The sequence below is a fragment of the Trichosurus vulpecula genome, chromosome 2 (genome assembly GCF_011100635.1).
Source record: "Trichosurus vulpecula isolate mTriVul1 chromosome 2, mTriVul1.pri, whole genome shotgun sequence".
NCBI lineage: Eukaryota > Metazoa > Chordata > Mammalia > Diprotodontia > Phalangeridae > Trichosurus > Trichosurus vulpecula.
In genome coordinates, this window is record NC_050574.1 from 40,384,254 (window position 1) to 40,406,077 (window position 21,824).

A 21,824-nucleotide genomic window follows, 5' to 3' on the forward strand; every position below is an offset into this window, starting at 1 on the left:
GACATTCACACATCTTTATTGGGAAGGGAAAGGGAGGCAAGGGGTTCAGACCCCACTCATAAAGTCCAGCTCTGCTCCCTCTCTCCAGACCTCCTGCACCTCCCCTAGGTGTATGAGTGGGGACAGGGGGAGGAGGTGCCCGGGCTCTTTCTACCTACGCCAGTGAGTTGAAGACAGGGCTGTACTCCCTCAGAAAGGGCCCAGAAAAGGAGGCCTGGCAGTCTGGGCACAAGCAGACATTTACTTAGAATCAATAAGCCTGGGCCAACAGGCAGAGGGCTTGCATTGTCCATAATGGGATCAGGCTGGGTGGCCCGGGGTGTGGGGTAGGTTTTCCCAGTAGGCCACACAATGCCTTACATACATAGGCACTTAAATGCTGAGTTGACTTGACAGGGCAATGGGAGAAGGCTCAAATGCCTGTCCTGGGAGGGTGATAATCCTGGATCTAGGAGGAAAAGCTCCCTCCAGTTTACAGATGACATGGCTAAGGTGGGGCAGATGGGCTATTACTCTAGGCCAAGGGGAGAGGGCTTGGTAGCCTGTGCTAGTAAAGAGTGCCACCCAATCAGATTCCTGTGCAGGTTAGACCTTCTGGAGATGACATGCCTGCTTGGCAGCTTCTCCACCAGAGTGACTTAGAAGAGGTAAGGAACCACAGTTCAATCCAGGTGGGAGCTGGGATAAGATTGTTTAGGGCTGTTGCTGGGGACAACATCTGTTTTAGGGCAGCCTCATTTCCAGAGCTCTGGACTCCCCTGAGGTCTCCACCAAGACAACATGGGGCACATGAGCCCTACCATCTGCAGAGTGTGGGAGAAAAGGAGGAGCCTTCACTCCCCGAGGGAGAGCTGGGAGCTCCTTCAACACCCCAGTCCTGAGTGCTATGTGGCCTCAGGGCCTGGGGGCAGGAGGCCACTACCCCCAAAAGCCCCTTCCCGGTACTGGTTGGGAAACATATTGCTGCCCACCAGGCTTGCGGTTCCCTCGTAGCCTGAGGCAGGGTACGAGTCCAGGGTTAGCAGCTCTGGGCTGTGAGGTTCTGGGGGGGCACCATCAGTGTTGCCCCCCACACCAGGCCCAGAGAACAGGTCCAACATGGTGAGGAGGTGTGGAGATTGCTCGTAGGGAAAGCCATAGTCATCCAGGGGATCAGGCCCACCGGGGGGCTCCAGGCCAGGCAGCGTCACAGGTGGCAAGAAATCTGGCTCAGGCATCAGAGAGGCTGGTGGGAGGAAAGGGAGAGCTGGGATGGGGGGGAGGAGAAAGAAGAGTTATCAGAGGGAAGGCCGGCAGGCAAGGAAAGCCAGCCAGCCAATCCCCTAAGCCACTAAGGAGTGACAGAAACGAATAATCTTTTTAAAATCAGCAAAGCCCCATCTCAATGGGGATAAGCCAAAACCTGAGAATTCCAAAATTAACCCTCCCAGCACATCACAGGGGATCAAAAGCAAATCATTGAAAAAGTACCAAATCCTTCCCCCCAAAAGGAAGAATTTATAAAGCAGCTAATGGGACTGTGAAGTTTTGGATTTTTTGGTTTTGTTTTGTTTTAGCCAAGATCTGCGACTGTCTCCTCTTGGCCTGGAAATTCCCTCTCCCAAGGCAGGCTAGCCCCTCCTCTGCAACTCTCCCTGAAGACTCTAAGCTCCCGGAGGGCAGGACTAGCTTGGCCTTTCTTGGAATCCCCAGGGCTTGGCATCAGGCAAGGCACAGAGCAGGCTGCTGATCAGCACTTGCTGACTTGACTGAGGGGGAGGTCAGTCTGCTTTATTCAGGTCCTCACTTATTCTCTTTGCTTCAGAAAGTTGGTTTTTAAAATGAGAATCTGAAAGACCTTCCCATTTTCGTGAAAGATGCGTCTCAAAAAAACAGTGTTTTGGGGATGCTCATGACTATAGTCACTAGAATATGTAATCATACAGCATCCTGTTACAGAGAATGTAACCTACTATTCTAGAGGGCGATACCGATTAGATCATCATAGAGGATACGTTATCATGTGTAGTCATATGGAGTATATCATACATTATGGACAAGGATTAGGGATCATATCGTGATGATGTCGTAACGTATATACCATTCTATAATGTATTGTAAATAGATGAAGATTATTGATTCTATCATGATTATAACACGATATGTCATATCATAATCACGCTGACTAAGGATTATTGGTTATATCATGATTGTGTCGTGATATAATTTATACCTGTATATCACACATCATCATCGTGTTGCTTATATCATGACATATGCTACAGTAAATCAGAATCGTACAATGTCAACGGGGGCTGATTATTATATTGTGGTTGGAATATGTGATAAATCACCCTATCAAATAATGAATCATATTGACCATATTATATCAATAGATATATCAATAGATGAGTATTGACTATAGCATGATTATGTTGTTATCCAATATATAATAAAATATAATGTAATATACCAATCATTATAGATGAAGATTGATGATATTATGATATATGATACTATATACCATCGTAGTCATATTGTCTATCATGCATTACAGATATCATAATATATGATAATTATATCAATCACATTGACTCTATCCTATCGTAGATGAGGGCTGATTCTATTATGATCACAATAATTTATGTCACTACATCACATCGTAATCATTTGGACTGTGACGCATTACAGATTATGTCATAATGTTACATATCATTACATCAATCACGTTGATTATGTTATAGATGAAAATAATGGATTATATCATGGCAGTTTGAAATAGAAATAATATTGCTTCATCTCATATTGGCTCTAGGGCAGCTAGGCAAAGCGGAGGGGATGGGACTGGTGTCAGAAGGCATGAATTCGAATTCTGCCCCACTAGGATTCAAGTGACTTTGGACAAGTCCATTAACTTCTCCGTTTCTTCATCTAGAAGATGGGAGGAACAACAGCCCCTCCCTCATAGGATTGTTGTGAGGATCAGATGAGAAAACATATGTGTGAGAAGTGATATCTACGTGGGCGCTATCATGATTCACATTATTATAGACTCAGCTAGATAGGGAGCTGGCCCTAGAGTCAAGACCTGGGTTCAAGTCCTGCTGCCCCACTGGAGCTGCTTGTCCCTCACTGCCCCCTCCCCACCACTGTGTTACAGATCTACAGATAAGCTGCCATCTGCATCGGAGGAGGGAGTTTCCACACTAGAAGTTCCTTATAACAATGATTGCAGATCTGTGCCCCAAACTTCTGATATCGCACTATCATATCACACATGCCATATCGATTTAGTATATATTCCAGTATTACAGATTTGATATTTGACCTATAGCTATAAGAAGCAGCATGGGGGGATGGGCATGAGGCAATGGCACGAGCCCAGGGTCTGGGTTCAAATCCCACCTTTGCTACTTACTACCTCTGTAACCTCGGGGAAATCCCTTCCCCTCTCTTGGCCTTGGTTTTCTCATCTGTAAAATGAGGGAGCTGGATGACTCCAGAGGCCCTTTGCTGAAGCCTAGACCATGTTAGTCTCTGACCCAAACTGCTGAGCAGAGCGGTATCACTAAATTAATATTAGCAGCTGGATGGCACAGTGGAGAGTACGTTGGGCCTGGAGTCATGAAGACCGGAGTTCAAATTTAGCTTGGGAAATTCCTTGCTGTGTGTGTCTGGGCAAGTCACTGAATCCGTCTGCGTCGGGGTCCCCATCTATAAAACAGGTGTAATAAGAGCACCTCCAAGGCTGTTGTGGGGATCAAATGAGAGAATGTCGGCACAGTTTAAACAAACATTCAGGAGCCATGCAAACACGCATCACATCCCTCTGGGGAAAGGGCTCCCAGCTGGCCCTGAAATAAATCTCCATTCTTCTAGGGAGGGCGCAGGGTCATGAGGTGAGAAACACTCACGGTGCTGAGGGGCCACAGAGGGACCCATGGACAGGCCCAAGGAGTGGGGGGGGGGGGTGACGCTTTACTAACACGGGCAAGAGACGGGGTGGGGGTGGGGAGCTATCATCTAGGAGTCTGATGGAAAGACATGCAAGAAAAAATAGTGGGTCAGACCCCAAGGAAGAGCAATGGATGATGATGATCCATGGGCTCCACTGAGGTCCACACAAAGTCAACAGAATGAGAGCAAACCCTGTCCTGTGGTGGACAAGACCCTCATGGGGACAAGAGTGGTCTGAGCTCAGCATTGTTGGTCAGACTGCCCACAGCCATGGGATTCACAGCCCCACTGGAGGACTGAAAGGATGCCAGTGCTTCCAGGGTCAACTACAAACTCCTTTTGTTTGGCATTCAAGGCCTTTCCCAATGTGGCTCCCCTCCTCCCTCTCCTGCCTGGTTTCACATTCAGACACCTCACATACTAGATGTTCCAATCAGACTGGCTTACTTGCTGTCCCTTACACTAAGTCAAGTCAAACAAGCATTTATTAAGCTCCTACTGTGTGCCCAGAACTGTACTAAGCATTGGTGATACAAAAAGGGCAGTCAACAGTCCCTGCCCTGAGGGAGCTCCTACTCTAAAGGGGGAAGACAACATCCAAACAACTACTTTCCAAAAACCTCTCTGCCCTTCCATCAGAAATTCTTAAATGAAGCTATCCCTTCTTCTCAAGTTATGCTGAACTAGGCTGGGGTGGCTGGGGCTTTGCCACAAAGGCTTGAAATGAAGAGGGTGCTGACAAGTGAAATTAGCTCCTTCATTAAAATTGGAAACCCGAAGGCAGAGAGGGACCTTCCCCTCTGGAGGGAGTGCCCCAGGTGGAGGGGCGACAAAGCAGACACAGACAGGACAAACTGGAGGCAAGCAGCAGACGGAAGGTGCCAGCGTTGAGGAGGACCGGAAAAAGCTTCTCGCAGAAGGTGGGATTTCAGCTGAGACCAGAAGGCAGCATTCCAGGTGAAGAAACCTGCTGACCTGCCACCAGCCATTCCTCCTAAATCTCTACCTTTGCCCACACCTACAACCATCTCTCTACCTCCCAGAAGCCCAGCTTCCCACCCAAGCGCCATCTTTGGCCTGAGGGCTTTCCTGAGCCCCTCCCCTCACAGTCCCTTTACTTCATTTGTATCACTTTTGGAGCTGAGGACATACAGTTTCCCCCTTAGACAAGAAGCTCCTTGAGGGCAGCGGATTCACTGTTGTCTTTGTATCTACAGAGTCTGACACATAGTATAAATAAATCAATGAAAGAAAGAAATAGTTACTAAGTGTCTGCCTGGTGTCCTGGTAGGTGCTAAAGAAATAGGTGTTGATTGGCTGTAAAATGACTGGTATTCCTTCTAGGAACCCAGATCACTGCCCTTCTGCATGTACCCGCAGCCTTGAAGAAAACTCTGGCAGTGTGGGGCAAAGTAGAGAACCCGCCTCTGAGTCAAGAGGCCCCGGCTCAGACACCTGCTGGCTATGTGACCCTGGCTCAGTCACCTGAGCCCGAATGGGACCCCAGCTACTTTCTCACACAAGCAGGGTCAGAACAGAGGTCGATTCATGTTGGGGAAGGAAAGTCCCTGCACTGATGAAGTACAGGGTCCCATACCTAGAGCTGAAAGGAACCTCAGAAGTCATTTAGTCCAATCTCATTTTACAGATGAGGAAACTGAGGCCCAGGGAAAGGGATGAGATTATCCATCTTAGCCAAGGTCATCCAAGGCAAACTATGCAGTAACTGGGTGGTGCAGTGGATAGAGCACCAGGCCTGGAGTCGGTAAGACTCATCCTCCTGAGTTCAAAACTGGCCCCAGACTTCCTAGTTGTGTGACCCTGGGCGAGTCACTTTATCCTGTTTGCCTCAATTTCCTGATCTGTAAAATGAGCTGGAGAAGGAAATGGTAAACTGGCCCAGTATCTCTGCCAAGAAAAGCCCAAATGGGGTCACGGAGAGTAGGACACAACTGAAAAACACCTGAACAACAAGAAGAACATACAGTTAACAAGAGAGCTGGAAAGCTAGAAACAAAGAAAAGAAGAAAAAGAATCATCTCCATGTAGCCAGCTTAGGCCAAGCCTGTCCAAAGGGAGTAAAGACTAGTTCGCAGACAAGCGCCGTGGTCCATCACCAGTCTGCACTCATAGCCTTCCCAGCTCTGTAGGACATTCCAGAGATCCTACTCCATCCTTGGAGAATCAAAGCTTACCTCCACCTCACCTCCACACTAGGATGAGGTATCACATTATGAGACATCGAATAATACCATGATAGTCTATTTAATCCTCTTTAGACAGCCCATTCCCCGCTGGGCATCTCTCCTTATCTCCCTGTCTACTGAGCTGGAATCAGCTTCACCTTCCTGGAATCTACTCTGGCCACACCCACACTGGCCCCAATTCTGCTCTAAGGAGCAAACAAATCTCATCCCTCTTTCCCTAGACCATCTATAAGACATTTAAACAATCTCTTGACTTGTCTTAACTATAAGAATGAAGATTTCAATTCTCGATCTGACTGGCACTTATAACAAGGAATCTTAGAGTAGAGGAGATGGGCTTTTCTTGGGGCTGGGATATCACTGGTTGCACACTTCTTGGGGTAGAGACCTAACTAACAATTTCTGCTCCTGGATCAGAGCAAGCAACCCCAACGACATCCACGGCCAGCATAAGAAATGTGACCTCAAGGCCCTCTGGATTCAGGAAGCCCAGTGGGGCAGCTGGGGCAGGGAGGAAAACGGTGAGATTAGTTAGGATCTGTTCATGTAGGGTAGTAGAGACTCCAAAAGGGGAAGGGAGCTCTCCACCCTCAAGTTTCCAATTTTAATTAAAATGCTAATGAGGTGTTAATTTCATTTGCTTTGAAGATTGTCAGAGCCCCCTAAATTTCATAGTCTCTGTGGCAAAGGCCCAGCCACCCCACCACAGTTACCATTCTAACATGATAAGAAGGGATCACTCCACTTAAGAATTGATGGCAGAAGAGCTGGGAGAGCGCAGCATTATGGGATATACACCTTAGGGTTTGCAGAAGAGATTTCAAAGGGTTCAGAAAATGCAGAGTTAGCGTTCCTGCCTTAAAATTCCACAGCAGAATTAAACGCAGGAGGGATGGGAGATCCTCAAGAACGAAATTCTGAAGACACAAAAGTCAACGATTCTGTCAAGGAGGAAAAAAGGGAACTGTCCAACAGGACTGATGTGGCTGCAGAGTGGACTCGGGCTCAGCTTCAATTTTAAAAAGATCTGTACAGAGGATGGAAGCAAACGCAGACAACAGAATAAAAACAAAGACGTGTCATGGTCCTCTAAGCTCAGTGTCTGGAATTCTAAAGTTCTGAAGGGGCTGGGGCAAGCTAGCAAGGAAAGGATGACAAAGAGGCTTGGTTGTTTTTCTTTCTCTTTTTCAAACTACATTGAGGAAAGGAGAAGGATCAGGATGTGTGGGTTGATTAAGAAAAAAAAAAAAAGAGACTCATGATGGAAAATGTTATCCACATCCAGAAAAAGAACTACGGAGTCTAAATGCAGATTGAAGCAGACTATTTTCTCTCTCTCTCTCTCTCTCTCTCTCTCTCTCTCTCTCTCCTCTCTTTTTTGTTTCTTCTTTCTTGTGGTTTTTCCCTTTGGTCCTAATTCTTCTTTACAACATGACTAATACGGAAATATGTTAAATATGATTGTACATGCATAGCCTATATCAGATTACATGCCATTTTCGGGAGCGGGGAGTAGGGGGAAGGGGAGAAAATTTAGAACTCAAAATCTTGTAGAAATGAATGTTGAAAACTAAAAACAAACAAATAAATAAAACTAAATTTTAAAAAAAAAAAGAAAAAAAGATAGCTAGCAGGGCCATCAGCCTGAGTCTGTCAATTCTATAGGGGCTTCTATTTTCTCTATCAAGAAAAATGATCTTTGGGTTGGGGAGGATGGGATGAAAATGGTTAATACAGGGTTGATGCCTAGGACAAGTAGGGAAATGGTAAAACAAGCACTAGCGACCCTTGATGTTACACCCTTGGGTAATAAAAGAACTGGTGCATACATGGCTGCCAGGAAACTGTCACTGAAAGATCACAGAGAATGGGAGAGGTATGTAGACCTGGAGAAGGAGAAACATTGCCCAGAGGGGCGACACAGTGCATAGAGGGTGGGGCCTGGAGTCAGGAAGAGTCATCTTCCTGAGTTCAAATCCGGCCTCAGACACTTACTACCTGTGTGACCTTGGGCAAGTCACTTCACCCTGTTTATTTCAGTTTCCTCACTGTAAAACGGGTTGGAGAAGGAAATGGCCAACCACTCCAGTATCTCTGCCAAGAAAATCCCAAATGGAGTCATAAAGAGTCAGACAAGACTGACAAACAACTAAACAACAAAATGTTGCCCAGATCTGCAAAAAATAAAAATAAAAAGAGAACAGAGCCGTCAAACCATAGACCAGTGAGCTGGAATTCAATTCTGGTAAAAACCTGAGAATAGTATTAAAGGAATGGTGTGTGAACATCTAGAAAAGGAAGCAGCAATTGCAAAGAACAAGCATGGTTTCATCAAGAACAGGTCGTACCAACTGTGCAAATTAACACAAGGTAAAGATGGAAGAGCTAGAAGGAAAATAAACCTAAGGACTACAACAATGTAAATGTAAAGCATGCTAAGAGCAGCTAGGTGGCCCAATGGATAGAGCCAGGAGTCAGAGAGACCTGAGTTCAAACCCAGTCTTAGACACTTGCTGGCTATGTGAACTAGGCCAGTCACTTGATCTCTGTCTGCCTCAGTTTTCTCAACTGTAAATGGGATAGTAACGGCACCTACCTCCCAGGCTTGTCCTGAGGATCTAACGAGATAATGTTTGTAAAACACTCAGCATGGTGCCTGGCACATAGTAGGTGCTATCTAAAAGCTTATTCCCTTACCTTTCCTGGCTGGTTAGCACTGGCCCCTTCTGAGCTTTAGAATCCCTGACGCTGCTTAGAGGACCACGGCGCACTCAAGTTTGCATTCACAGTTATCTGCCTTTGCTTCCATTTTCAGTCTCTCTGCAGCCTTGAAGGTCAGAGGGTTCTCTGGGGCACTGAGGGGATCAGTGACTTGCCTGGAGTCATACATCCTTTAAATATCACAGGCCACAGGAGGGACCTGAAACCACGACCAACTGACACAGGAACCAGAAGGGTCAGACACAAAGCGCACTGACTGCTGGTTCAGCAGCCCCCATTACTATTTGAGATTGATGGCCTCAGAGTCAAGAAGACCTGGGTTCAAGTCCTGACTCTGACACATCTTACCTGTCTGACCCTTAACTTCTCAGGGACCCCTAGGCAGCCTTCAAAAATTTTAAATTTCATAATAGTGACTACTCCCCCAGTGGGGTGGAGAGTTCTTCCATACTGGGAGCTCCCAGCCTCAGTGAAGTCACAGGTCTGAACCGAAGGCGGTGCCATACAAATAAAAACACATACACTCATCCTTCATACTTATTGGGAAGAAAGAGGGAGAGGAATAATAAGGAGTTGGGAGGTTTTTGATATTCTTGGTATGAAACCTTTCCTGATGCCTCTACCTCTTAGTGCCCTCCCCACTAAGTTAACTTGTATATTTTGTATAGCTTGTATTTATTCCTTTACAGTTTCTGCCTATGCTAATATAAGTCTTTTTGTCTCCCCCATTAGAATGCAAGTGCCTGTTGAGTAGGGATTGTCATCTATCATATATGTATCCCCATCACCTGGTACACAACAGACCCTTGATAAATGCTTGCTGATCAATTAATTCTAGTTCTTTTGTTCCTCTAAATGAATCTTGTTATGATTTTGTCTAGCTGTGTTAGGTACCCCCTTACTGGTCTGATTAGTATAGCACTAAACCTGTAAATTAATTTATGTAACATCAACATTTTTATCATATTGATATGTCCCAATCATGTGCACTGAACACCCTTCCAGTTATTTAAGATGTTCTCTATTTCCTTAAATAGCACTTTGTAAATATACCTCTACAAGGGTGGAATGTCCTTTGGCAGACTGCCTCCTAGGTATGTATGTTGCACGTTGTGATTATTGCTGATGGCTCTTCCTCTGCTAGAGCTGCCTTCTCCTCTGAGATAACCTTCTATCTACTCTATATATCTTGTATGTACCCAGTTTTGTAGTCCTACCATTAGAATGTGAGCTTCTTGAGGGGCAGAGATCGTGTTTTTGCCTTTTCCTTGTCCCCACAGCTGTTGGCATGGTGCCCTGTACATAGTAAGCACTTAATAAATTCTTGCTACCTTGACATGCTTGCCTCCTGGGTTTTGTCACTGTTCCCTGGAGACGCTGTCAAAGTCGGCGGGCTTAGTTAGTCTGAGATTGGCATTACCGTGCTATAAATGGGCTTATTTTGTATTCTGCTACTGTCCTGAAGCTAGCCATCGTCCCAGTTAGTCTGTGAGGGCATAACTGGGCTGTAAATGGGCCTATTTTGTATTCTGCTACTGTCATGAAGCTGGCCATTGTCCCAGTTAGTCTGCGAGTGGCATTACTGGGCTGTAAATGAGCACAAGCTGAAACAGGAAGCCAATCTCTTCTCCCTCTCTGTGTGTCAGTTTCCTTCTTTGTCAAATGGAACTGATAAGCCTGAGATAGGTGAGGTGTAGCCCAAGGGAGGTTGTCATCACTCCATGGGCTGGGGCAGGGGAGGGTGTCCCTCTGGCCCTAGCCTCACCCTAGAGGAGCCATGGGCTCTAGCTGGCCAGTGTTTCCCTCCCCTCCATCCTTCAGACTCACCGGCACTAGACGTGGGGCTGAAATGGTCCAAATAGCCCAGCTTCTTTTTTCGACGTTTGCTCTCAATGCCATGGGGGTCTGTGGAAGGAATCAGGGCCACCATCACCAATCACGATAATAATAGCAGCGGCTCCCATTCCCTAAGTACTTTACCACTTGGAAAGCTCTTTCTCCCCAGAACCCCAAAAATAAGGCCATGAGACTACTATTAATTAATCCCATCTGACAGAGAAGGAAACTGAGGCTTGCGATCCTGAAGTCCCCCACCAACAGTTTTGCTACTAAACACCAAACTTTCTAGTTCTCTGGCCCTTTAAGGTTGAGAAGGCAACTCTCCTCCCAACCATCCCAGGGGGTAGGCAGCAAAAGTACGACCAGTCCTAGGAGACCCGGGTTCGAATTGCTACTCTACTGCTTATTAGCTAGGGGACCTCAGCAAGCTTTCCCTCTCTGGGCTCCAACATCCCTTGTGTGGAAAATGCAATGGGTAGCCCAGCTCTTGTCTAAGAGCCCTTCTGTTCTGAATTCTCTCGTGCTCCTGCTCTACTTAACCAATGAGGAAATTCGGAGAGGCACCAAGCACTATGCTCTGCACACAAGTTGGCTCTTAGTGTCTGTTTAGGGGAAATGAACTTCCCAGCAACCAGAACTGCCTCCGGGTGGAATGGGCTGACTTAAATGGGAGTGAGCTCCCCATCGCTGGAAGGTTCCAAGCTAAAGGTAGCCCAAGGTCACTCATCAATCTAAGCGACACAGTTGGGATTAGAATGGGGTTTCCCAACTCTAAGTCCAGAGGGCTTTCTACCATGACACTAGCATCCTTACTGCTTTCTCTAGGGTCCCAGTCTTGACATGAGAGTCCCAGATGAGGGTTGGAGGGCCCAGCCCAGAATGTGTGTGTCTGTCTGGGCAAGAGGCCCAGAGCAACCACCCCCTCTCAGAGGGCAAGGGATGGCTTTTTTGTGGCAAGAAAATAGAGGGAGGGAAGGGGCCATGGCAGGGTAGAGATGGGGTGGGCTCCCCACCTGAGCTGCTCAGCTCCCCCAGGACATCTGGCATCCCTCGCTTTCTCTTCTTGTCCACACCATAGCTGTCTGCAGGAGGAAGAGACAAAGCTAGGAACCGGAGGGGTTGGAGCAGGATGCTGGGCTAGGGGTGGGTTCAACCTGGCAGCCCCAAAAAACTAACATGAGGGTAAGCTGAATGAATCCAAGAACAATGTTCAGAAACAGGGAGGGGACGGTTCTCAGGTCATCCCACCTGAAAGCTGGGAATTCTGGGAACCAAAGGGTAAGGACAATGCCAGGATGGGGCCTGCCATATGAATCACAAAATCACAGAATCTAAGAATTGGGAGGGACCTCTCAAAGAAAAGGATCTCTCTGAAAATCAGTGGAAGGAAGTAGGGCTGCTTAGCTTGGAGGAGACTAAGGAACTGGGCCCATAACAGCTCCTTCAAGTATATGAGGGGAAGAGTCTTCTAGGAAAGGCTAGAGGAACTTGGGATGGGGAGGCTGGCAGGGAGGGCTGGTCTGGGGGTATGAGCTGAGCTGCTGTCCATTCTAACATTCCATGGTTCTGCCACAGGCTGAAGCTCGTCATCCAGGCTGACAATGACTGGAATGCAGAGGACCGCAGATCATGAGGGACATGAGGTTGGGCTGAGGAACTGGAGGTGATGAGCCAGGAGAAGGGGAGGGGAGGAAGGGCAGATCTAGCCTGTGTCGTCCTCTGTTTGAAGGGTCATCATGGCATGCGGAAGGGGAATTAGTTTTGTTCTCCTTGGCCCCAGAAGGGAGAACCTAGGAGCCAGTGTGGGGGAAGTTACAGGAAGGCAGATTTCAACTCAGTGTATAGACCAGTCAGAGGATGTGTGACCTAGGTGACGGGGAGCTGGCCACGGGGCTAGGAAGATGGTCAGGCCCAGCCTTTCAACATATCCTGGTTGTATGATCTTATGGATTACCCATCATTCCCATGTTCTAGGCAACACCCTAAAACTAGACCTTACAGAGACCCAGTGCCAAGCACTGTGCCCTGGGCACAAGCTTGTCCTTAGTAGTTGTCTGCTGAGAGGAAATGAGCCTCCAAAGACAGGCTGCCTTAGGAAGGAGTGAGCTCCCCATCGCTGAAAGGTTCCAAAGAGAGGATTGATGAGCAATGTTGAGATTCGATAGAGGGGATTTTTACTGGCGGGGCAGGGGGTGAGGACTGGTAACCACCTCGGAGGTTCCAGAGACCTTAGCTGGCCTCAGGGATAGGGGCCAAGGGAGGGAGGTGGCAGACAGGTGGAGAGGCTAGGGAGGAGCTGAAGGCCAGCTTAAGGATGGGGATGGAGTTACCATGGTCAAGGGGCAGATATGTGAAGGGCAGGGGCTCACTGCACACGCCATCTGTAAGTCGCTGTAAGAATACGTTGACTGTGACTGGCTCAGGGATAGACAAGTCCTCATACGGCGGAGTCTTGAACACTATGGCGATCTGCCTGTGCACGTCGGCCTGGGAGAAGTCGGCCCGGCCTTCCCAGGAAGCTGTGCTGAACACCACAGAGATGTCCTCTGGTGGGGAGGGAAGGAAAGAGATGGAGAGGAAGGGCGGAACAGGAGCAGCCTTCCCCCTCTCCCAGCGCCTCCCCCAGACCTCTAGCTAGGTGGGCCACCTCCTAGCCCCTGAACACACTCATCAAACTCATAATCGTTCTGTTCTGCTCCTTGCTCTGGCTTTGCCACTGACCCAACGATGTCCTCAACTCTAAAAAGAAGGAATTGGACTAGATGCTCTCTAAGGTTCCTTCCCACGCTAGGGTTCTGAGTCTAAAGACCCTTCCAACTCCAGAACTGTATGTTTGAGGTCCCTTCCAATTCTAGAATTCTGTGAGTCTAAACACCCTTCCAACTCCAGAATTGTATGTCTAATCTAAGGTCCCTTCCAACTCTAGAATTCCATGATTTTAAGGTCTTTTCCAATTCTAGAATTGTTTGATTCTAAGGTTCCTTCCCACTCTAGAATTCTGTGAATCTAAAGATCCTTCCGACTCTAGAATTCCATGATTCTAAGGTCTCTGTCGACTCTAGAATTCTATGAACCTAAGCTCCCTTTCCACTCTAGAATTCTGTGACTCTAAAGCCCCTTCCACCTCCAGAATTGTACGTCTAAAGACTCTTCCAACTCCTGAATTCAGTGAGTCTAAAGACCCTTCCACCTCCAGAATTGTATGTCTAAGGTCCCTTCCAACTCTAGAATTCCATGATTTTAAGGTCTTGTCCAACTCTAGAACTGTTTGATTCTAAGGTTCCTTCCAACTCTAGAATTCCATGATTCTAAGGTCTCTGTCAACTCTAGAATCCTATGAGCCTAAGCTCCCTTTTCACTCTAGAATTCTGTGAATCTAAAGCCCCTTCCACCTCCAGAATTGTATGTCTTAGGTCCCTTCCAACTCTAGAATTCCATGATTCTAAGGTCTCTGTCAACTCTAGATTTCTATGAGCCTAAGTTCCTTTCCACTCTAGAATTCTGTGGGTCTAACATTGGGAATTCTAAGGTAACTTCCCACCATGCCCTTCTCTAGTGGCTACTCAGCCACCTTCTGGCCACAGACGCTGGCCTCTCAGTCTCACCTCTGCTCAACCCTCCCATTTTGGGGACCTCCGCCCCCTCACCTTTCTGCACCTTGTCACACAGAAGGTACAATTCCTCTCCTCCTGTACAGGGACCACTCTCCTTGTTGATTCGGCAGATTCTCAGCTCTGACGTGTTTGTTGACTCTGGAGGGAAGAAAAAGGGCAGAGGCAGCCAAAGAATTCAGTAACTAAGCCTCTGTCTAGTACCTCTATCCAAGAAGAGGAAGAAGGACCTGGGACCTCTCCTCTGAGAGACAATAGGCTGGATCCCTCCTGGGACCTAAGATTCACACTACCAATTCCATTTAATTAATAATAGCTAGCATTTATACAGTACTTTAAGGTTAACAAAACACTTTCCAAATATTATCTCATTTGATTCTCACAACAACCCTGGGAGGTAGGTATTATTATTATCTGCACAGAGCAGTTAAGGGACTTGCCCAAGGTCACACAGCTGGTAAGTATCTGAGGTCAGATTTCAGCTCAGGTCTCTGTGACCCCAGGCCCAGTGTGCCATCTGCTGCATCACTTAGCTTCCTTTTAATTCACTAATAATTCACTCTACATCCACTAAGCACCTCATACAATGTATACAAGATAATGTCTTAGACCAAGAACATCCTAGATCCCATAAAGCGGTTCAGAGGGTCGGGGCCCAGGGAGCCCAGGAGGGGAAGAGAGATTAAGAGGCTTGACCAGGGAGGGGAATTTATTGGGCAATATGAGAACCCAAACAACACCCCCAAAGTTAGACCACAGCTTGGGCAGAGAAGAGCCTCCTCTGGGACCCAGTGCCACGAGGGAGGCCCGGAGAGCTTCCAAGAGGAGGGCGGGTTCTGTCCGACTGGGAGGCAGGAAGACAGGAAGTAAGGAGAGTTTCCCAGGCATGGGACTGCTTGAGACTGGAAAGGAAGACTGTGATGTTTATGGAGCCTGGGAAGAACGGAGGGATGGGAGGGAGAGGAAGGAGCATGTGTGGGGAGAGAGAAGGTCAGGAATATGAAAGCTATCCTAGGGACTCGATGGGGTCTGCCAGGGAAGGTCCCTAAGAAGGGTAGGGGTGGGGTCTGCACAACAGCCTAGGCAGGAGAATACAATGGTCTGGGTATGGGGAGATTGAAGGCAAGGCCCAGAGTCTAGGCAAGAAGAAAGGAAACTGAGGCAGAAAAGAGCCATGGGCTTGGAGACAGAGACACGGCTGTGAATTATCAGAGAAACCTTTAGATTTAGAGCTGGAAAAGTTGGATTAAAATCCTGAAACTGACTGGGGAGACAGAAGAGAGTAAGCCATTACAGAGCCCCTGCTGTGTGCCAGGCATGGAGCTCAGTGCTTTACAATGATCTCATTTGATCCTCATAACAACCGTGGGAGGAAGGTGTTAGGAATCTCCCCATTTTACAGTTGAGGAGACTGAGAAAAACAGAGATTAAGTGATTTGCCCAGGGTCACACAGGCAGTAAGTGTCTCAGGCTGGATTTGAACTCAGTTCTTCCTGACTTCAGGCCCTGTATAAAATTCACACCACCTAGAGGCCTCAGAACTTGGTGTCTTACATTGGGCAAGACAATGAATCCCTCTGGAACTATTATCTATAGAACCAGTCACTGAGATTGCTCCCAGCTCTGACATTCCCTGTTCTAAGGCCCTCCCAGCTCTGACATCCCCTGTTCTAAGGCCCTCCCAGCACTGACATCCCCTGCTCTAAGGCCCTCCCAGCTCTGACATCCCCTGTTCTAAGGTCCCTCCCAGCACTGACATCCCCTGTTCTAAGGGCCCTCCCAGCTCTGACATCCCCTGTTCTAAGTTCCTCCCAGCTCTGACATCCCCTGTTCTAAGGCCCCTTCCCAGCTCTGACATTCCCTGTTCTAAGGCCCCTCCCAGCTCTGACATTGTATGTTCTAAGGCCCCTCCCAGCTCTGACATCGCCTGTTCTCAGGCCTCCCAGCTCTGACATCCCCTGTTCTAAGACCCTCTCAGCTCTGACATCCCCTGTTCTAAGGCCCCTCCCAACTCTGACATTCCCTGTTCTAAGGCCCTCCCAGCTCTGACATTCCCTGTTCTAAGGCCCCTCCCAGCTCTGACATCCCCTGTTCTAAGGCCCCTCCCAGCTCTCACATTCCCTGTTCTAAAGGCCCTCACAGTCCCAACTTCCTGTCTCAAGCTCTTCCACAAACATTCCCCTCCCCAATCCCTAAAGAGCTTCACTCACTCTTGTCATAAACAGGGTCGGAGAGCACCGGCTCCAGCCTCCTGAGCTGGCCCTGGGCATCCCGGTAAGAGGCCAGGAAGCAGATCCTCACAACGTTCATGTCCACTTCCTGGTGGTTCTTAAGGGAACCAGCTGGGGCATAGGGAGCCAAGGGAAGAAAGTCATGAAGTGGGGATCTCTGTGTCCCCAACCCCACTTCCCTGACAGGGCACAATCTGATGAGATGGAGGGAAGAAGGAACGAAATCTGAAGGCCAACCAAGGGGCCAGGAGGGAGAAGCTGGGCTTGGGGCTGGGACACAGGGACTGAGAGGGGTCGGGGGAGGGCCCCCTCACCATTGTACGGGTCGATTCCGAGCTGAATCTTCCTTTCAATGGCAGCTTCAATCTCCCGCTTGCGGACACACTGAATCCCTAAATTGTTGAAGCTCCATTTTTTCGGGGCAGAGTTGGGAAGTTACAGAATAGAGAGAGAGAAAAGTCACTATCTATCCTCATTCCCATTTTGCCCCCCCTCGCCTGTTCCTCCATATTTCCTAGAGGAGGGGGCCCCTGACTTTCCCCCATCTATTTGGATATGAGGGCATCTTCTCCTCTCCTCCCTTGCCTTCAAAGGAGGCCAAGTACCAGGACCTGTAATGAGGTCAGAATTAGGGATGGGACCATGGCCAACAGTGGGGTCTCAGACCAAGATTCCTCATGACCTTGTATTAAGAGGGAGGCCCTGGCCTGGTCACTAACTGTGTCTGTGAGTCCCTTCTCCTCTGTAGCTGTCAAATGAAATGGGAGGGGGTAGATACAATGATCTGGAAGCATTCTTCTACCTGGGATGGTCTGCTCTGAACCTGACACCCTCAGACCCTAGAGTACCACAGAGCTGGAGGGCCTGGGGTCTCAAGTCCTAAATGATTTTAACACTGAATGAATGAATGAACAAATGAGAAGACACCTATTGTGTGCCTACTATGTGCCTGGCATCCGTTGATTATTTGTAATTGAGTGACTAAGCTCTGGACCAACAAACAGAGAAAAGCAAGAGCCCTGCCTTCAAGTACCTTACGTTCTAAAGGGAGGTGACAAGCCCCAGAGAGGAGGGCTGATTGGTCAGGGAAGCCAGAGCCCTAGAGGAATTGATGGATATGGACTTTCAAGGAATGGGAATGTGGATCATAACGTTTAACAGCTCATCAATGTAAGATAAATAGAATCATTTCTATTTGTTTCTAAGTGTTGGAGGTGGTCACCTCAAGGAGGAAGCACAGCTCTTTTCTGATGCCCTAGTCTCCTTGGTAAAATGAGGAGGCTGGATTTCTAAGGCCACTTCCAGCTTGCTATCTGATCCTGGGAAGTGCCTTCTACCCCGCCTACCCCCCCCCCCCCCCCCCACAGAAGGTTTAGTGGAAATCACATCGGGTACCTGTGTCGGGGGCTGATGTGAGGCCGCAGCCGGACCCGGCAGACGCCATCAGCACAGTCCTTGCCCACCAGGCCGTGGGGGTGAACACGGTGGGGCCAGTCCTTCCACACCAGGCAGGCTGTGACCTCTACCTCCCGGATGCCCCCGCAGTCCCGGAGCTGTGGGGCAGAGGGTGATGTGAAGGGCTCTGCCACCCGCTGTGCCCACCGACTCCCAATGCCCTGGCCCCCCCCAGCACCCACCTCGATGGCCGGTAGGGTCTTGCTGGCCTCTGTGCTACTTTCTCCAAGGATGCTGCCAGCTGAGCGGCCTTCACACTCATAGCGAAAGCGCATCCCCCGCTGTTTGGGCTGTTCTGTGATGACCAGGTGGGGCCTCGGACCTGGCCAGGCTGTTGGGAGCGGGGGTGGGGGGGGTGGGCACCCCAGGGTCACAGTGCTCAAGGAGGCGGGGCCCCGAGGAACCAGCCGGAGGCCTCCCTCCCCAGAAGAGGCCCGCTCCAGACGAAAGCCATTTTCTTTGATGTATTCATCAATAATGTCTGGGGTCAGGTAACAGTGGCAAGTCAGTCATCCACCTCTGAAGCCCCAGGCCGCCTTCTCTCCCAACCCCCCAAGGGTTGTCCTCTCCCTAAGAGGCCCTCTTTTCCTGTGTCTCTCTTGAGGTCACTGCCTACTCCTCCCAGAGGCCCCCACCAATCCTCCCCTGGGGCCCCCCCACACTTACCCAACTCATCTGTAGGGGAAAGAGAGAGAGAGAGAGAGAGAGAGAGAGAGAGAGAGAGAGAGAGAGATATCAGGGTCCTGGGATCACCAGGAAGTGTTCGCCAGTTCTATCCCTGGACCTCCCAGCAGATGATGTAATGGTAAAACTAGAATGAATGACCACCCCCCCCATTATATGCAGAGGGGGAGTCGAGGCCCATAAAAATAACTGGTATTAAATGCTCTGAGTTTGGCAAAATCCCTTATCATCTATATCGTGATTACTGCCTTGCTGATACAGTCCCTCAGGTACTTTGTGATCCCCCGATCTTCTTAACGCCCTCGGGAGGGCGCCCTTTCAGGGACTGGGGAGCAGATGCTCAGGGCTGGGGTGACTGGCACACAGCTGGTATTTGATGGAGGCCAGATCTCTCCTGACTTTGTCCCAAGTTTCTTCTGCTCCAGGGCACTGGCCCTTACTGGCCCTGCTCACCCCCCTCCACCAATTGAATTCTGTCATCTTCACCCAGACCTCCCTCCTCCCATTCTCCACTCCCCCACTCCCATGCACACCTTAGGTGTTTTCCAGCGCATTTAGCAGACGAGGAAACTGAGGCTCAAAGTGGTAAAGTCACTTGCCCAAAGTCACGGGTAGTAATCGGTCAGGGGTAGGATCTGAACCCAGGTCCTCAGCCTCAGAGAGGAAAACTGGAGCCCAGCTAGGCAAAGGGACTCATTCAGTCAAAGCGTCCCGGCCACATGAGTACTTTAGAGGTCAGCATATACAATCCCCTCATCTGATAATTGAGGAAACTAAGGCCCAGGCTGGGGAAAATGCCTTGTCTCAGTCACATCTCCTAACACTCAAGGTTTGGGCCACCATCCCCATTTTGGGAAATGAGGGTCAGTCCTCAAATTCCATTTTCCCCATTCCCAGCCGCCAAGGCCCTGAGTCTAAGAGAATCTTCAGCTCCTCCTAGCCCTCTCTCCCCTGCTTTCTTCTCTCAACCTTCCTCAGGCCTTGGTTTCCTCTTGCTGTCTTCCTTTTCCCAGGTATCTCTGCCCTTTGGGGCCCCACCTATGCATGGACACTGTGCCTCCCCTGCTCTGGGAACTCTTCTAGCCCCCATGATTCCTGGACCATGCAAGGGAATGAGCCAGATCATGAAGGGAGAAAGTTCTCATCCCACTATGCCTGGTCCCAGCCTCTTCCCAAGTCTGGAGAGGGGTTGGGGGTCAAAATAATACAGAGAATGTTAAGTGGGAGGGGCCTCTGGATTCCATGCTGCCCAGGTCCCTTGATTGACAGGTGGGGAAACTGAGATAATCCTTAGCCCTAGAGAGAGAGAGGGTGATGGCCACCCAGAAGGAGGCTGGATGGTAACCCAGTTCTCCAAACCAGGCTAGGCTGCTCCCTCTCCACAGAAGGGACTTTGGGCAGGGCAGGAGCCTGAAGGGGAATCCCAGTCCTTTCTCCTCCACCTCTTAGCTGGCCCATTGGCTACCTACAGGTACCTGCTGAGGCCACAGCACTTCCTGGTTCTTTAGTGACCTTTCCCCTCCCCCACCCAGCTTGAGGCCAGGGAACTGTGTTTCCCTTCAATCAGAAAAACTGAGAAGGTAAATTCACTGCACTGCAACAAAAAATGAAACCTCAGAAGGTCAGGGCTGGGAGGGAATTTAGAACACAAAATGTCAGAGCTGGGACAGACCTTAGAATTACAGACCAGTAGAGCTGGTAGGGGGACGGCCCTTAGAGCACAGGATGTCAGAGCTGAGAGGGAGCAGGTTATGGTATGGGGTAAAAGACTTGGCTCCCAGTCAGTGGGTCTGAGTTCAAATCCCAGGTCAGTCACTCAAGTACTTGTGTAGCCTTGGGTAAGTCACTTGCCTTCTTCAGTCTCTAGCTTCCTCATCTGTTAAAATCGGCCTCTCAAGACCCTTTCAGAACTAAGCCTGTGGGGCTTTGAAGCACAATGTCAGTGCTGGCAGAGAAGTGAGAGATCAGTTTACAAATGGGGAAACTGAAGTGCAAAGGCATGCTCCAGGAGTCTGACAGTCAATGGGCATTTATTGAGCACCTATGGTGTGCCAGATAGTGTGCTAAGTGCCAGAGGAAGGCCTAAGACAAAGCAAGGGGAAGAAGCCGCTTTTACCCACCTGTGGTCCGTGAGGTGGGCAGAGTCAGGGCTGGGAGGTCAGTGGGTCCTAGGAAGGAGCAGATTGATGGAAGATTCTGGGGACCTGGCCCCTGTCCCTCCTCCCCTCTATTCCCCAGGCCTTTCTCTTCTTTCCTTGGGGTCATTTGTCTTACTTGGGGGCTAGGGAGCCCTTTCCCTTTCCTTCTCCCTCACTGCCTCGGTGATCCCCCCATCTCCACCGCAGGGGGAAAGGGGGGCAGGGCATCCTTTTTCTCCCTTTCTCACCCCCTCTTCCAGCTCTGCCATCTCTTTTCTTGGCACCTCCCCTTCTTTTCCTTCCCTCTGCTCCCCCTGCCCCCATCCCTGTCCCTCTCCCCCAAAGAGATGATTCCTTTTCCTCCTCAGCTCCTCTACCTTGCCCTTCTCCTTCTCTGCTTCACCTGGCACTCTGCCTCCCCTGCCCCCCTGATTTCTCCTCTCTGCCCTGCTCCCTCTTCCCTCCCCTCTGTCCTTCTAGGGCCCCCCCTTTTCCTCCTCTGCTTCTCCACTTCTGTTCCCCTCCCTTGATCCTCATCTCTGTCCTCCGGAGAGGGTTCCTTTTTCCCTCCCCTGCTCTCCCACTTCTGTCCCTGTCTCTTGACTGCCCTGCTCCCCCTTCTCCATCTCTGCTTCCTTGGGGTGTCCCCTTTCCCTCCCTGCCCCCCTCCCCTGACTGTCTGGATCTCCGTTTCCCTTAGTCTCTCTGCCCCCTCCCCGATCCTCCCGATCTGCCTCCCTTAGCCGCTCTGCCCCCCGCTTCTGCCCCCTCTCCTGACGCTCCCTATCTCTGTCACCCCTTCTCCTCCCTGCCCCCACTTTTGACCCTCCCGATCTTCGTCCCACGGTCGGGGGCGGGGGCTCTCACCCATGGCGGCCAGCACGGAGGCGGCGGCCGCGGCAGGGGCGGCGGGGGCCGGGCGGGCCGGACGGCCGCTCCTCCGCATGGCAGGGGCCCGGGGCCCGGGGCCGGAGGTGCGGCGCGCTCTGAGCCGGGCAGGCT

At 49.7% G+C, this 21,824-nt stretch overlaps 1 protein-coding gene across 1 annotated transcript; it reads right to left on the reverse strand.

Moving 5' to 3' along the window:
- On the reverse strand, positions 1 to 21,768 carry RELB (RELB proto-oncogene, NF-kB subunit). The gene is made up of 12 exons (XM_036742799.1): positions 21,690 to 21,768; positions 20,805 to 20,852; positions 18,667 to 18,675; positions 18,183 to 18,481; positions 17,941 to 18,098; positions 16,860 to 16,951; positions 16,525 to 16,656; positions 14,351 to 14,455; positions 13,034 to 13,249; positions 11,717 to 11,785; positions 10,692 to 10,769; positions 1 to 1,246 (listed from the first exon to the last, which is right to left on the reverse strand). The coding sequence occupies exons 1-12, from the start codon at positions 21,766 to 21,768 to the stop codon at positions 885 to 887; spliced, it is 1,647 nt and encodes a 548-aa protein (XP_036598694.1). The 3' UTR covers positions 1 to 884.
- Positions 21,769 to 21,824: the final 56 nt, after the last annotated feature.

Bases quoted from the DNA above. Each gene is read 5' to 3' on its own strand.
- RELB (XM_036742799.1), bottom strand. From the start codon at position 21,768: ATGCGGAGGAGCGGCCGTCCGGCCCGCCCGGCCCCCGCCGCCCCTGCC. The intron at 16,952-17,940 runs GTACCCGATGTG...GAAAAAATGGAG, and splicing joins CACATCAGCCCCCGACACAG to CTTCAACAATTTAGGGATTC. The intron at 14,456-16,524 runs GTGAGTGAAGCT...TCTTCCCTCCAG, and splicing joins CGACCCTGTTTATGACAAGA to AGTCAACAAACACGTCAGAG.